At 39.8% G+C, this 13,753-nt stretch overlaps 1 protein-coding gene across 1 annotated transcript in view; it reads left to right on the top strand.

Moving 5' to 3' along the window:
* The window catches only part of blw (ATP synthase subunit alpha blw, mitochondrial), a 123,039-nt gene extending 109,748 nt beyond the window's left edge, over positions 1-13,291 (top strand). Inside the window, exons 11-12 of the mRNA XM_067145186.2 lie at positions 387-504; positions 12,800-13,291. Of these exons, the coding sequence (XP_067001287.2) occupies positions 387-504; positions 12,800-12,911 (230 nt within the window). The 3' untranslated portion in view covers positions 12,912-13,291. The remainder of the gene's footprint in view (positions 1-386; positions 505-12,799) is intronic.
* Positions 13,292-13,753: the final 462 nt, after the last annotated feature.

Raw genomic sequence — 13,753 nt, 5'->3', positions numbered from 1 at the left:
TGGTCATTTGCAGACCTTTAATTTGAACCCACCTGTCTCTCAAGTATAGTGCTGGCAACTATTACTGGCTGTGCTGGTACACATGGAGCTAACGTGTTTAGTATTTCAGTGTTATCATCGTTGTAGATTGATTTATTCATGGAAGTTTCTGCCATCTAACAATTTTCATCTATTCAAGAACATGTAATCATATGTACTGTGCAGTTTGTGTACTCTTTCCATTAAATACACATCTGTTTTTGTATCAGTGTAATCTTGCTCTTGACTTCATGAACGTAGACAGTAACATGAAGACTGGTTTTCTTATTCTATATTGAATCTTAAAATATTTTTAAATGTCTTTTTCGTACTGTTGTAATTTTGTCCTAACTAATGTTTCCTTGCAGTACCCATGGCCATTGAGGAGCAGGTAGCTGTGATCTACTGCGGTGTTCGAGGTCATCTGGACAAATTGGACCCTTCAAAGATCACTGCTTTTGAGAAGGAATTCTTGCAACACATCAAGTAAGTTATTTTTATGCCAGTCGATTAACGCTACACTCAAATTAGTAACAAGGAACAAACAAGTGATATTTGACTCGAGGAATACAGTATTTACTCGCATATCAACCACATATCAATTTTTGACTGAATATTTTCATACATTTTTATGCTGATTTAAGAGCCGCACATACAATTCATCCACGAACCTACTACGCTGGCGTAGCAGGGGGAGAGGTGATACTCCTATGTTGCGCATCCCAGGTGGCGGATAGGGGGGTCCTAACCGGCTTGCCGGTGGACTTGAGGGAAATAAAATACCTCTCGCGGACCAAACACACAACGCTCAGTGGGTGGGGGGGCGCAGAGGAAGAATACACCACGGCATCCCCTGCCTGTCGTAACAGGTGACTAAAAGGGGCGACCAAGAGCTGATTGTATTAGAACCATGAAACTACTTGTGATTAGTACCACCACGCGGGGAACACCATGGGTCGCTATTACTTGCGCTTAGTACCACTATGTTAGGTACCAAATAGGTTTGTGATTAGTAGCAATCAGGAGCACTGTGCGGTTAGGCTTTTACGGTACCTGTGATTAGTAGCACTATATGAGCGACACCATGGTTGTGGCTTGCCTGTGATTAGTACCCACTATATAAGGAACACCACGGGATAGTACGAGTCCCTGTGGTTAGTACACTAATGTGATGGAAACCATAGGTTTGCGTTGCCTGTAAATGGCGCCGCTATGTGTGTAACACCATAGGTCTGTATTACATGTGCGAATTTCATTGCCTGCAAGTAGTACCATAATGTGTGTAATACCGCGAGTCTACGATACTTTTGATTAGTACCGCACCATGTCAAATACCATGGTTCTACTTTACAAGCGATAAGTACCATGAGAGGCCGATGACCTATATTTTGGACCCCTTTAGCTTGCAAGGATCATCGATTCATTATTGAGCTCTAGAAGCAGTCCCTTGGTCAGTATTACTATTTTCTGTCCGTTTCCGAGACTGAGGCATTGCGGGTCGGCTCCTCTGATTGTTTTAACTTCATATCCATCCGTTCACTTTTCGTCCTCAAGCTTTGAATTCTGGTCAGTGGAGGATTTTGAATTTTTATTTTGTCATTGCATTTCATCTCATTTTGTACCATCAGGGGCCGATGACCTAGATGTTAGGCCCCTTAAGACAACAAGCATCATAATCATCATACAATTCATGGGCTTGTTGCAAGAATGTGCATCTGCATTAATGGAAAGAGCCATTGCTACACAGTCTAAACTCAACCATTGTGGAGCATGTTAGTAAATATTTGTCATGGGGAAGGTTAACAGTTACACGCTTCATTCAAGCTAAAAGTAATGAATTCATGGAAGAAAATTATAACAGAACAGCAGCAGGCCATGAAGTTTTTGTTCAAGAAGAACTTCAGAAATTGGAGTAAGTGACATATCGTGGTGCAAAACAGGGAGGTTCCCAGGTGTTGAGGAAGCCTTACTGGAATGGGTGAAAGATGCCAAACAGCGGTTGCATGGTTTCTTATAAAATGTTACAACTAAAGGTATGGGAAATTGCGCAATCCCATTATATTCCAGGAAACATATTCAAGGGAAGTTGCAGGTGGATTACTTGTTTTATGCAGCGTAATAACCTGTCAATCAGCGAAAATCTTCTTTGTGCCAAAAACTGTCATAAGAACTGCACTGATAAAGTTTGAGTTTCACAGGCATGTGATCGGGTTAAGGCAGCAGAACTCCTTATCTCCTCTTGTACATTGGCATTGCTGACCAACTGCTGTGTATTTTGACATGCCAAGGGAGCAGCAAGTATTCTAATTAAAAATACCAGCAACGAAAAGTTAACATTGTACAGTGATGTTTACATTACTGCTTATGGATGTAAACTACCTCCGTACCGGTACATTTATATTTTTTAAAATATATATATAGCCCCTCTCCAATTAAAAGGCCAACAGTGTTGGTAAATTTCAAATCGAATGTAAAATAATAGTCTCCGTGTACAGTTTCTTTCTTTTATTTTTTTGTACGTTTGTGAATAAGTTAAAATCGTTATTATTCATTACCATGTTACTAATTTCTTTTGTGTTATTGACGAATCGTATCAGCCTTTCAGTAGTGTGACAGATCATAAATGTGCAATGCACTGCCAGCTGAGCATAGGGATATGATCAGGCTCACAGTGGCCTTCACAACAACACATACGCGGAGGAGGAATCTTAGACCAGTCTCACAAACAAACTGCGCAGGAACAAAGCACACACATCTCTTACTACTTCATCAGGCTAACTACAAGTTTGTCAGATTCGCAGTTTAGAAAAATAAATCTATGAATAAGTAAATTACTCTCTTTGTTGTGATAATTTGCAAGTAAGCTGATCAAAACATGGGCAGGTAGTACATTTATTTGCTTTAAAGGCTTGTTTCAAATAAATGGCCTGAACACAATGGGCTGGATATTATAAAATTGCAATTAATATTTCCACAGCATGTGATGTAAAAAGCGAACGCATTCAAGTCTTCGCCAAGCCTGGCGTCATGTAATGACAGACCATTAAATTCTATTATGGCCTTCAATGAAGTTGTATTGAAATCATTGCTCATTTTAATTATGTTTTTGTCCTATATTTACCATGCTTAATTTGACGGTGGATGTACCAGTATCAGCCCGTTGTAATGTACCAGTCAAAAGCCATACTGGCAATAGTGCGGCATCTCTCTATTATATAAATACCTCTCTAATAATAGTTTCAATGGTTAGTGTATGACCCTGGGTCTTTTAAGAATTTTGTCTGAAATTTGTCTGCATCATAGCCATACCCCCTATTTCGGGACCTTAAAATTGGCATAATAACTACAGCCGATATGTGAATACGGTATTCCTGGAAGTGATGTTACTTAACCTGAATGAGAGAAAACTGATGAATTGATTGGTTTGAGTAGCATAGTTGGGCAGGGGGAGGAAATAAAAGAAGAAAGATTTTCTTAAGGTCGTAGGATCGACTATTGATACAGTAAGTCGGTAGTGTTTTCATTCAAGACACCTGTCAGGTGTTTCTACTTGCTATTTAAAAAGTAAAATATCGGCAGTGCATTTCCATTGGGTACCACTTCCAAGGCAGGTTACTGTTGCCATAGCCTGTTGCTTGCAACAACACATTTGTAACGCCATGTTACTTGTTCACTTTTGTAAATGAAGTAATTTTGGTATAAGACGTACATTTTGTGTATGAAATAACTGTATTTTCAGTTGTCTCAAAAATAGCTTGCTAAAAAGGCAAAAGACAAATTAATATTAAGAAGTGTAAAGACATTCACATACTGTATTTACTCGCATTATTACCTTCCCCCACCTTTAAATTTAGAGGGCAAAACTCAAGGGGGAGGGAATACGTGAATGTTCCGCGATGATTACAAAAAAAAAAAATCTAATGTAAAATTGAGATATACAACTTCAAAAACTCCATTTATTTATCAAACTATTAACAGTGCTTAAATAAAGTCAACATTGCTATCCTTTACTCTCCATATCTTTCTTCGGGCGGTACACCATAATTTCTCCGCACCTCTTGTTTTAATTAATACGCTGGATGCACCATTCGTATGCACTATCGTACTTCAAGGAACTCTTCAGTCGGAGTTGAAATCGGAGATGGCTTCAGATATTACCAAAAAAAAAAAAAAGTGAAAAATCAAAATAAATGGGAATTACGGAAACAATAAATAATTTTGTGTAAGTTTGCTGACAAACCTATGAAATTAGATTGCAGCAGAAGTTAGTTGTAGCGAGAATTCATAATGGCGAAAAATACTCCCGATAACGGATTGTCATTGTTATCATTTTTCGTAACGGTAGGAAAAACTATTCATACACATTAAAATCTGTATGGAATGGCAATAAGTTTGTTCAAAACTTGCGTTTTCACAGATGATATCCACACTACAACTTGCTAGTTTGTTATTTTTCGAAATCCGATACTACATGAAAGTGTATGTTTAATTTCATTCTGAAAAAAGTATAGCATCACTCCAGAGGCTTCTGTGGACAACTTTCCAGTTTTCTTCGTCAAAAAGGTCACCTAAACTAACCCTATATGTAACGTGAAAACATATTTCTAGTGCATGTAGAGAAATGATCTCCTTGCTACAAAATTACATGGAAACATCCTTGCCGAAGTGTAACTAGCCGCAAAAAAATATAAACTATCCTCTGAATCAGTGAGGTACTCTGCCATATCTTGAGGTGTATCACATTTTTACTTAATTTTAGTATATAACATTAAAAATTAAGAGAATTCTTACTTCAGCCTTTATATCTAACGAGTTAACTGCTATCGGCCACGTTTTTTACTCATTTATTAGGTAATCCTGTTCTCTTCCACGTCTGCTTTTCTTTACAGAACAGCAGTTGACGGGTATTACTAATAGACTCAAACATCGCCTTCAAATGACGAGAGAGCTCACTAGTGCACATAGCGAGAAAACTATACTGAAGGTTGCATTTGTGGCAAACTTTTCAGTGTTCTTATTCAAACGGTCGCCTATTAACCATACATGAAAACATATTTCAAGTGCCAGTAGAGAAATGATAACCTTCTCGCTATAAATTTTCATGATAATAGCCTTTCCGAAATTTAACCAGGTATGAGAAAATATAAAACTAACCTCTGAAATCAATGATGCCCTCTGCCATATCTCGAAGTGTATCCTCTTCTTTCTTACTTGCAGTATTTAGCATTAAAATTTAGCGATCGATTATTTCAGCTTTTATTTTTTAAGAGTTAACACTGCTATCAGACACATTATTTACGCATTACGAAAACATGTTCTTTTTCATTTACGGAATAGGAGTCGACGGGTATTGCTAATAGACTCGGACATCACCTTTGAATGTTAACGAGAGAGCTCGCTAGTGGACAAAGCGAGGAAACTATACCGAAGATGATCGATCGCATGCAATATAATCGCTGGGTGCATAAATGTCGGTAACATAAAAAATCGTGCATGCTCGTAGTAACAGATGCGTCAGTGATAGGGCTCTCGCTGTAACCGGAGGATAATACACAGTTTAATACAGCAATTTTGAAGGGACAGACAAAAACTGTCGTCATAATGAGGTTCTTGTTATATGCCGTACTCGTTATAGTGGACTTGTACTGTACTTTGTCTGTGTAATTACGTGGTAGATGCTAAACCAGCGTGGTTCGTCTTCGAGATTTAAGTCCATGACTCCAGATAAAATGAACAGCCCGTCCCATGCTTTAAATCACCCCTTGGTAATACAGTAAAACCCCGTTGATTTGAAGTCGTTGGGACGCTAAAATCGGACTTTGAATGACGTGATTTCGAATTAACTGCCAGCTCTTAATTCTAAGACCCGTTCTGCGTGCAGTTAACATTAATTCACAGTTTAAACCTGTGAAATGCCATGGGAAAAAAATCCAAAATGTATCCAACGAGGTGCATTTACAGTATTCAAATTCACAATACAGTATTCACTTGGATAACTTGCTGACAAAGATAACCTCACGCTACGAAAGGAAAAAAGCATGATTCAGAGACGAGGAGAAATCCATGCTGGCTCCTGTGAGCAAGCCCTTATTCATTGGATTACAGAACTGAATGCATTATAGATGTCCTATACTTGCACAGAAAGTACCCGATGCCCTTAAAACCTTGTGGTTTATCGAACTTCCCTTTTGACGATGGGAAGAAGTCTCTCGCTTCCGTGTGTATTGCAACACTGTGCAATGACACACACCCCCTCCCTTGTACGATATTCTGGCTGGCACTTCCCTCCCATAAAACGGTAAGACCATTTTGGCTCAGCATTAAAAAAATGCTGTTTCATCGGCATTGACAATATTATTCGGTATGTACGAATTGATTATATGAGCCACGCTATTTCGTCAACTGCCGATGTTCGCAGATTCTGCTTCTCCGCACACTGCCTGCTACATGACGTTAATGGTGTTCCTTAAAACCCTGAATACAAAAGAATTAAGCTTTTACTGGAAATTAGCAAATATGAAGCACACTGTAGACACAGTGAAGTGAAAGTACTGAAATCTACCCCCAGCACGTCCCAGAAGACACGTTCTATCACAAAATGGTTAAATTTCAAATTTAAATTACTCTTTTAAAAAAACCTATCTTTTAAATCTAAAGGCAGTTTTGAATTAAGTCTGAATTTCGGTAATTGGACCGACATAGTTCTTCGAATTACGAATTATCCGTATTTTGAATTAATTTAAATAACATGAAAAAACTGTACCTTATGTTTCTGGGAATGAGAGCTTCTTCGAATTAGGTGGGATTTTGAATTAACCGGTTTCGAATTATCAAGGTTCTACTGTACTTTCTTTTTGTTGTGTTCTTAGCTTTCATCTGCAGCAGTGCTGTCATCAGTTCCACTACGTAGTCCAGCACTTATTTCTAGATCTCGGGAAATTTTCGCACTTTGGGTCACAAAATGATCTACACTTTGATTTAGCTTTCTTTAATCCTTTTTTCCGAGCCTGCCAACGGCAAATTAATTTTGGTTCTACACCAAACTCTTCCTGTATACTTGGTACAATTTTGTTCCTGCAAAATGAACAACTGTAAGTTTAAACTGTGCGGTATAACTGCTATTCTTTCGTCCCATTTTGCACGTCACTTTACAACTCCCTCGTCTCGCTGCTATAAGGGATTGGAGGCAGGCCAGAGTAGCATGTGCTTAGAAGGGATTGTTATGGCTTTGGACTGTTTTGTTCGCAGAGGTATTTGTAATTCTTGGAATGCAGGGAACAGGCTTGTAGGGTGCAAGCGGTGTACAAGATGCTTGAGGAAACTACACGACATGCGAAAAATGAGAGAAGAATAAGATTCAGGAAATATGTCCTCAAAATCACGGTGGTGATGGCATGCAAGTAAATACTATATGTTAAAACTCTAGGCGCAACCTTCTTATAATTGTTGAAATGTTAGAACTTTTCTTACTGAAGTACTCCCCTTGTGCTTAATCTCTTCTCATAGTCCAAGCAGAAAAAAAAAAAATGGCTTCCTCTATAACAAAGAGAACATTTTTTGTCAACCAGAATATTTCATTTTCTGGCTTATGGACTCTCATTATACTACTTTCAGAAGCAGATGTATACTGACTACGGTAATAACTGTTCACAGCATACGTAAGTTGAAGATGGGAGACTTGTTTTTAAAAAGAAAACTGTGTACTTCTCAATGCATGGTGGACTTACAATCGGACAGAACAGGAGAACCATACTAGTAGTAGCAGAAGTACAGTAAAATATTGCCGTAAAGAATGTCAATATAACGGAATATTAAAACATGCTACATTATTTTTATGTCCCCTAATTCACCCTTTCTATAGGAACGGGTAGCAAGAGGGAATTGGAAAGACAAGTTAAGGTAAAGAGACCAGTTGGAAGACCGAGAAGGTGGATGGATCAGATTTGGAAGGACATTAGAGAAGCTGGATTGGATGTGGCGGAAGTAATGGAGCAGGAAAAGTGGAAGGGCAGAAAGGAGTGGAGGAGGCTTCTTAACCACACCCGGGCGACTGGAGTGGGACATTGATGATGACACATTTGCAGAAATTTAAAAAAAATTTTAAAAAAAGGTAAACCAGGCGAGTTGGCTGTGCAGTTAGGAGCATGCAGCTGTGAGCTTGCATCCCGAAGATAGTGGGTTCAAACCCCACTGTCCGCAGCTCTGAAGATGGTTTTCAGTGGTTTCCCCATTTTTTTGCTAGTCAGAGGCTGGGATTGTACCTTAATGCCACAGCCACTTCCTTCCCACTCCTAGCTCTTTCCTATCCCATTGTTGCCATAAGACCTATCTGTGTCGGTGCAACGTAAAGCAAAATTGTATTTTAAAAAGTGATTTTCTTCTCTCCCCCCTCCTTCTCCAAATTTTGTCATTTGAAATCCAGGTGTGCGGGTCTTATTCGGGGGGTGGGTGGCATTTGGGATTGTACGGTAAATTGAGCATTGATGTATGTCTCTTCTTATTTTCAAATCTGAATTGTGATACTGGTCTGCCAGGCCTTTGGTACTGTGTTTTCCTTAATAATCTTGTTGAAGTCTGTAAGCCATACTACACCTTGTTTCTCAAAAAGACTCCATACCTTCGCCAGGATATCTGCACCAGGTGCTTCCTAGGCTTCATTTTGTTGATTGCAGTGGAGACTTCTCCATAGTGATAAGCACTGGGCCATCGATGGGTTGAGCTGTAGAGATGACTTGGTAACGTGCTGCTTTGGCAGTTGCTACAGCTTGTCACAGTGGTCATAAGATCCCGGTACTGTTATAAATCCTCTATGCTGCATGTCTGGTGCCATGTCCTATAAGCAACCTTCTTTGCCCAGGTTGCTTGCTGCACGGCATCTGACCCCCAGGTCTGCTTGTCAATAAGGTGTCTTTTTGGTTTGCTGACAGCTAGGGGGGATGTGACAAGTCTTGATGGATTGTTCCACCAATTTCCTATGACATTGTACAGTTTGAGGTTGATGATTCCGATGTTGCTTTGATGGTAGCTTGATATTCTACTAGTTTCCACCATTTAATGTGTTCTGTTTTGGTGATGTATCTCACAGATGCATATTCTGTATTGATTATGGCATCTAGTACAACTTGTCCTACATTTCCACGTTGTTAGAGTGAAAACAGTGCACAATTCGTATAATATGTTTCCATATTCTTATATTAGGAATGTTAGTTTCAATATGTATTTCTGTATTGGTGATAGTGTACAGCATGCTGAACTCTTCCATAGTGAATGAAAGCTTCTTTCGTCCACTCCTTTCATCCACCTCTTAGTCGTTTTCCTGTAATCTCCATTTCGTGCATACTCCTTGGTATCTTTTCTCGTTATTCTATTCATGTGTCCATACAATCTAAGTCTAGTTGCCTCTATCCAGCGTTCTAGTGGCTCTTCTTTTACTCTATCTCTAACAGTCTTATTTCTCACCTTATCTATTCTTGTCACTCCTATCCTGCTTCTCAGTTTCATTTCGCCTGTATCTTAGTCACGGCTCTCTACCTCATTGCCCAAGTTTCTGCTGCATTCGTCAGAATAGGTACATAGTACGTCCAGTATATCTTTTGCTTCTGTGAGGGGGACAGCTTTGCTCCAAACCAGGCTTCTGACACTTGTCAGGAACGCTCCTGCTTGTCTTTCACACTCAATTATCACTTCTTCCACTTTCCTCTGGTACTTTTCAGCTACTTGCAACTCTCTACCTTCCTAAGATGTTCCCCTCCAAGCATTATCCCTCTCGTAGGTTTTTTCCCCTCGTTCTAGTTGTGATCACTATCTTGCTCTTTTTGGTATCAAATTTCATTCCATATTGTTTCACCTCATCTTCCCATACATCTAACTGTTCCTGGATATCCTCTCCCTTTTCTCCTCAGACTAACAAGTCATTTGCAAACATCATCACTTATTTTTTCTCCTCCAGTTTTCCTTGCCACTTTTGTCATTACCGTGTCAATTACTATAATCAGGAGCAATGGTAAGTAAACTCGTGTCCTCATACAGAGTTGGTGCAGCTCTTTTCAGGCACACCCCCAATGGAGGTGAGCTGCATGTACCACTTTAACCACATACCAACCTTCCTGCCATTCTTAAATTTCTGGCGCTACCGGGAGTCAAACCCGGGCCTCCGAGGACGGCAGCTAATAACACTAACCGTTATGCTACGGAGACGGGCAGGAGCAAAGGTGACAGAACACTTCCTTCTTAATCCACTTTTTTGCTCAAACCAGTCTCTCTCCTTTCACACAACTGACACTCCCATGGTACATCTCCCTCACTCTTTCTATTGTCTGGTTCTCAACACCCCTTTTCTGTAAAGCTTTCCATACCTTGTTTCTGCTCACACGATCATATGCTTTCTCAGAGTCCAAGAAGGCTATCAGTAGAACTTTACCGCACTCATAATGATGCTCTTGTAACTCACTGTGATTATAAGGTCTACTCCACGAACCTGCTACGCAGGGGGAGAGGTGATACTCCCAGGTGGCGCATAGGGGGGGTCCTAACCGGCTTGCCGGCAGACCTGAAGGAAATAAAATACCTCTCGTGGACCACACACACTACTCCCTGCGGGTGGGGGATGCACACGTAGAATACACCCGCAGTATCCCCTGCCTGTCGTAAGAGGCGACCAAGGGATGATTGTCTTGCAACCATGAAACTACTTGTGATTAGTACCACCACCCGGAGAACATCATGGGTCGCTTTTACTTGCCCGTAGTACCACTATGTTAGGTACCAAATAGGTTTGTAATTAGGAGCACACAGGAGCACCGTGCAGTCGGCTTTTGCAGTACCTGTGATTAGTACCACCATATGAGCGGGACAATGAGATGATAGCTACCATGGTTCTGCCTTGCCTATGATTAGTACCCACTATATGAAGAACACCACGGGATAGCGGAAGGTCCCTGTGGTTAGTACTCTTATGTGATGAACACCATAGGGTTGCGTTGCCTGTAAATGGCGCCGCAATGTGAGAAAAACCATAGGTCTGTAGTGTATTTCGAATTTCATAACCTGTGAGTAGTACCATAATGTGTGGAATACCGCGAGTCTCTGCTACTTTTGATTAGTACCTCAGCATGACAAATGCCATGGTTCTACATTCCTAGCGATAAGTACCGTTATGAGGGGCCGATAACTTGGATTTTGGACCCCCTTTAGACTGCATGCATCATTGATTCCATGTTATGCTATAGCAGCACTCCCTTGGTCAGTAATCATATTGTTTTATGTCAGAATCTGTGAATGTAAGGCATTGCGGGTCGCATCCACTGATTGTTATAAATTCATCTCCACCCATTCATTCTTCGTCCTCGGATTTTGAAATCTGGTCAGTGGAGAATATTGTACTTTTAATTTGTCATTCCATTTCGTCTCATTGAAGCCATGCTGATCTTCTCTTCCATGTTTGTTCCTTCCTTCCTGCTTCTACTTTCCTCGTCAATGCATCCTTCTGGGTTTAGTAAATCTTCAAAATACTCTTCCACATTCCTTTGAATTTCTCTTTTTCCTGCACTTCATTTCCATTTTTATCTATCATTATGACATCTTCCCTCATGCCTTTCCTCTTACTCTTGATCATTCCATACAGTACTTTTTCCTTTGTTATCTTCTTTCATCATGTTTGTCTATTTTTCCATCCATTTTCTCTTTTATTACAACCTTTTTAGCTTCTTCCTTTTTGGTCTTATATTCTTGTCTTGTCTCCATTGTCCTCTGTTGAAATCACAGTCTAAAAGCTTTATTCTTCCCAACTGCTACTTTGACTGTTGTTCCACCATGGGGTCTCCTTGCATCTTTTCCTGGTACTGGTTCTCCCACAAACTTTAATAATGCCCTCTTCAACCTTTCCCATTCCTCCTCTCCTTTTTTTTTTTTTTTTTTTATCATCTGTTGGCAGGTTCAATCTTATTTTTTCCTAGTATTCTTCCTTGGTTTTCTTCTTCTGTTTCCATATCTCGATATGTCTTTCTTGCTTCTCTGTCCTCTTTTTTTTCTTTCATTGTTCTCAATTTCATTACCAGTAGTATGTTGTTACTATCTAGGACCTCTGATGCTATTACCCGTACATCAGTAACATTTCCCAGTTGATCATTAATCCACAATGGATTTCCTAGACCAGTCACTGCTCTACCTGGTTATCTTATGGCTCGCGCTCTCTCTTCTTGGACCATGAATTCCGACAATCATCCCCTTTCTTTTGCACAAATCCAATAGCCTTTCCCCGTCCTTCCGCTCCAAGCACATTCTCATATCCCTTCCTTTCCATGCCTACATGGGCATTCAAGTCCCCCATTACTATGTTGTTTTGGCCATTCAAATATGTGTCCAATTCTTCCTCAGTCAGCAGGCCTACTAAGTCGGTAATGGATATCAACTCACTTAAGTAAAATAATCAAATGAAAATGAATCTGTTCTTACCATAGAACCATAGTGGTGCACCTCAAATGAAAATAAATTTCAGCTTGTGAAGTAATAAACTTAGAAACGTTACACCTGTGATGCTTTTCTTTCCAGAGATGGTCTTTTGTATTTGTGCTGTGTGAAATAAGACAAATTGAAGGAAAACATTTTAATATTTGAAAAGACCATGGTTCACTTGTGAAGAAGCAGGCTGGAGTCTTCACAAATTGAGAAGTCTTCCTTCAGTTTTTCATTTCACTTGGCATAAGCCCTTGGGACTATCATGTGTGTATTCTTGGCTGTAAATGCAGTAATCTAAACATAATCTTTCTATTTTACTTTTCAGGACCACACAGAAGGACCTTTTGGCCAGCATAGCGCAAGAAGGAAAGATTTCTGATGAAACAGATGCTAAGTTGAAGAAAGTAGTGTCAGACTTTCTTTCCTCCTTCCAGTGATAAAGTAGCGATTATGATAAAAACTGTAGTTTTCTGTGAACTGAAGACATTGTATAAAAGAATATTCGGCAAGTATCTTGCTGGTGTGGAGTTGGTCTTGAAGTCGTCATTTGAACCGAAGTTCATGTTCTCGTCATTAATATGCATTTGAGATGTCGGCCATTTGTTCCACCCAAACGTATGAGAAGTAAAACTGGATGAAATTTTACATTGTTCTAAAGTTATTTTGAAGAAAGTCTGTTGTTTTTAGGTTCCTATTATACTGGGATAAGCTTCCAGTATAGTAGAGTATCTTTGTAAAATAAACCTTTTTGTTGTAATTATTGTATCTGTTGCTTCCTGTGGTTGCTACTTATAAATAAAAGAGGATAACTTCTTCAGTCCTGCGTTTCAAATTTTTTATCCTTAACCCTTTATAGAAACTCTTGTTTACTATATATATTACAATTTTTTTTTCTTCTCTGGTTATAAAAGGATATGCCATAACCTTAATTGAGCAGTTGTTCTCTCTAAATAACCACTAAGGTCATAATACTGAAAGAAGCATTCTGTCATTTATTGGGAGGTCTGTTTGCTACCTGCCCAGGCGGGAATAAGGGAGTAGGGTGTTTGGTTGCCATGGAAACATGAGCAGCCCCACTGCGGTTGCCATGGAGATGAGACTTCTGGCCAGCTTGTGTTGCTTGGACTTGCCAAACCGTTCATTTCTGACTTGTGTACGACAGAACAAAGCGACAAGTGAACCGGAAGGGAGGGTAAGGAGAAAGGAATGCAAGAATGGGGCAACACTGTTCGGTAGTGATGGGCGGTCTGAGATGAGCTCTTGAGATTTCTCGAGACTA

The sequence above is a fragment of the Anabrus simplex genome, chromosome 4 (genome assembly GCF_040414725.1).
Source record: "Anabrus simplex isolate iqAnaSimp1 chromosome 4, ASM4041472v1, whole genome shotgun sequence".
Taxonomy (NCBI): Eukaryota; Metazoa; Arthropoda; class Insecta; order Orthoptera; family Tettigoniidae; genus Anabrus; species Anabrus simplex.
The sequence above is the reverse complement of the archived record's forward strand: the minus strand, read 5'-3'. Positions and strand labels throughout refer to the sequence as shown.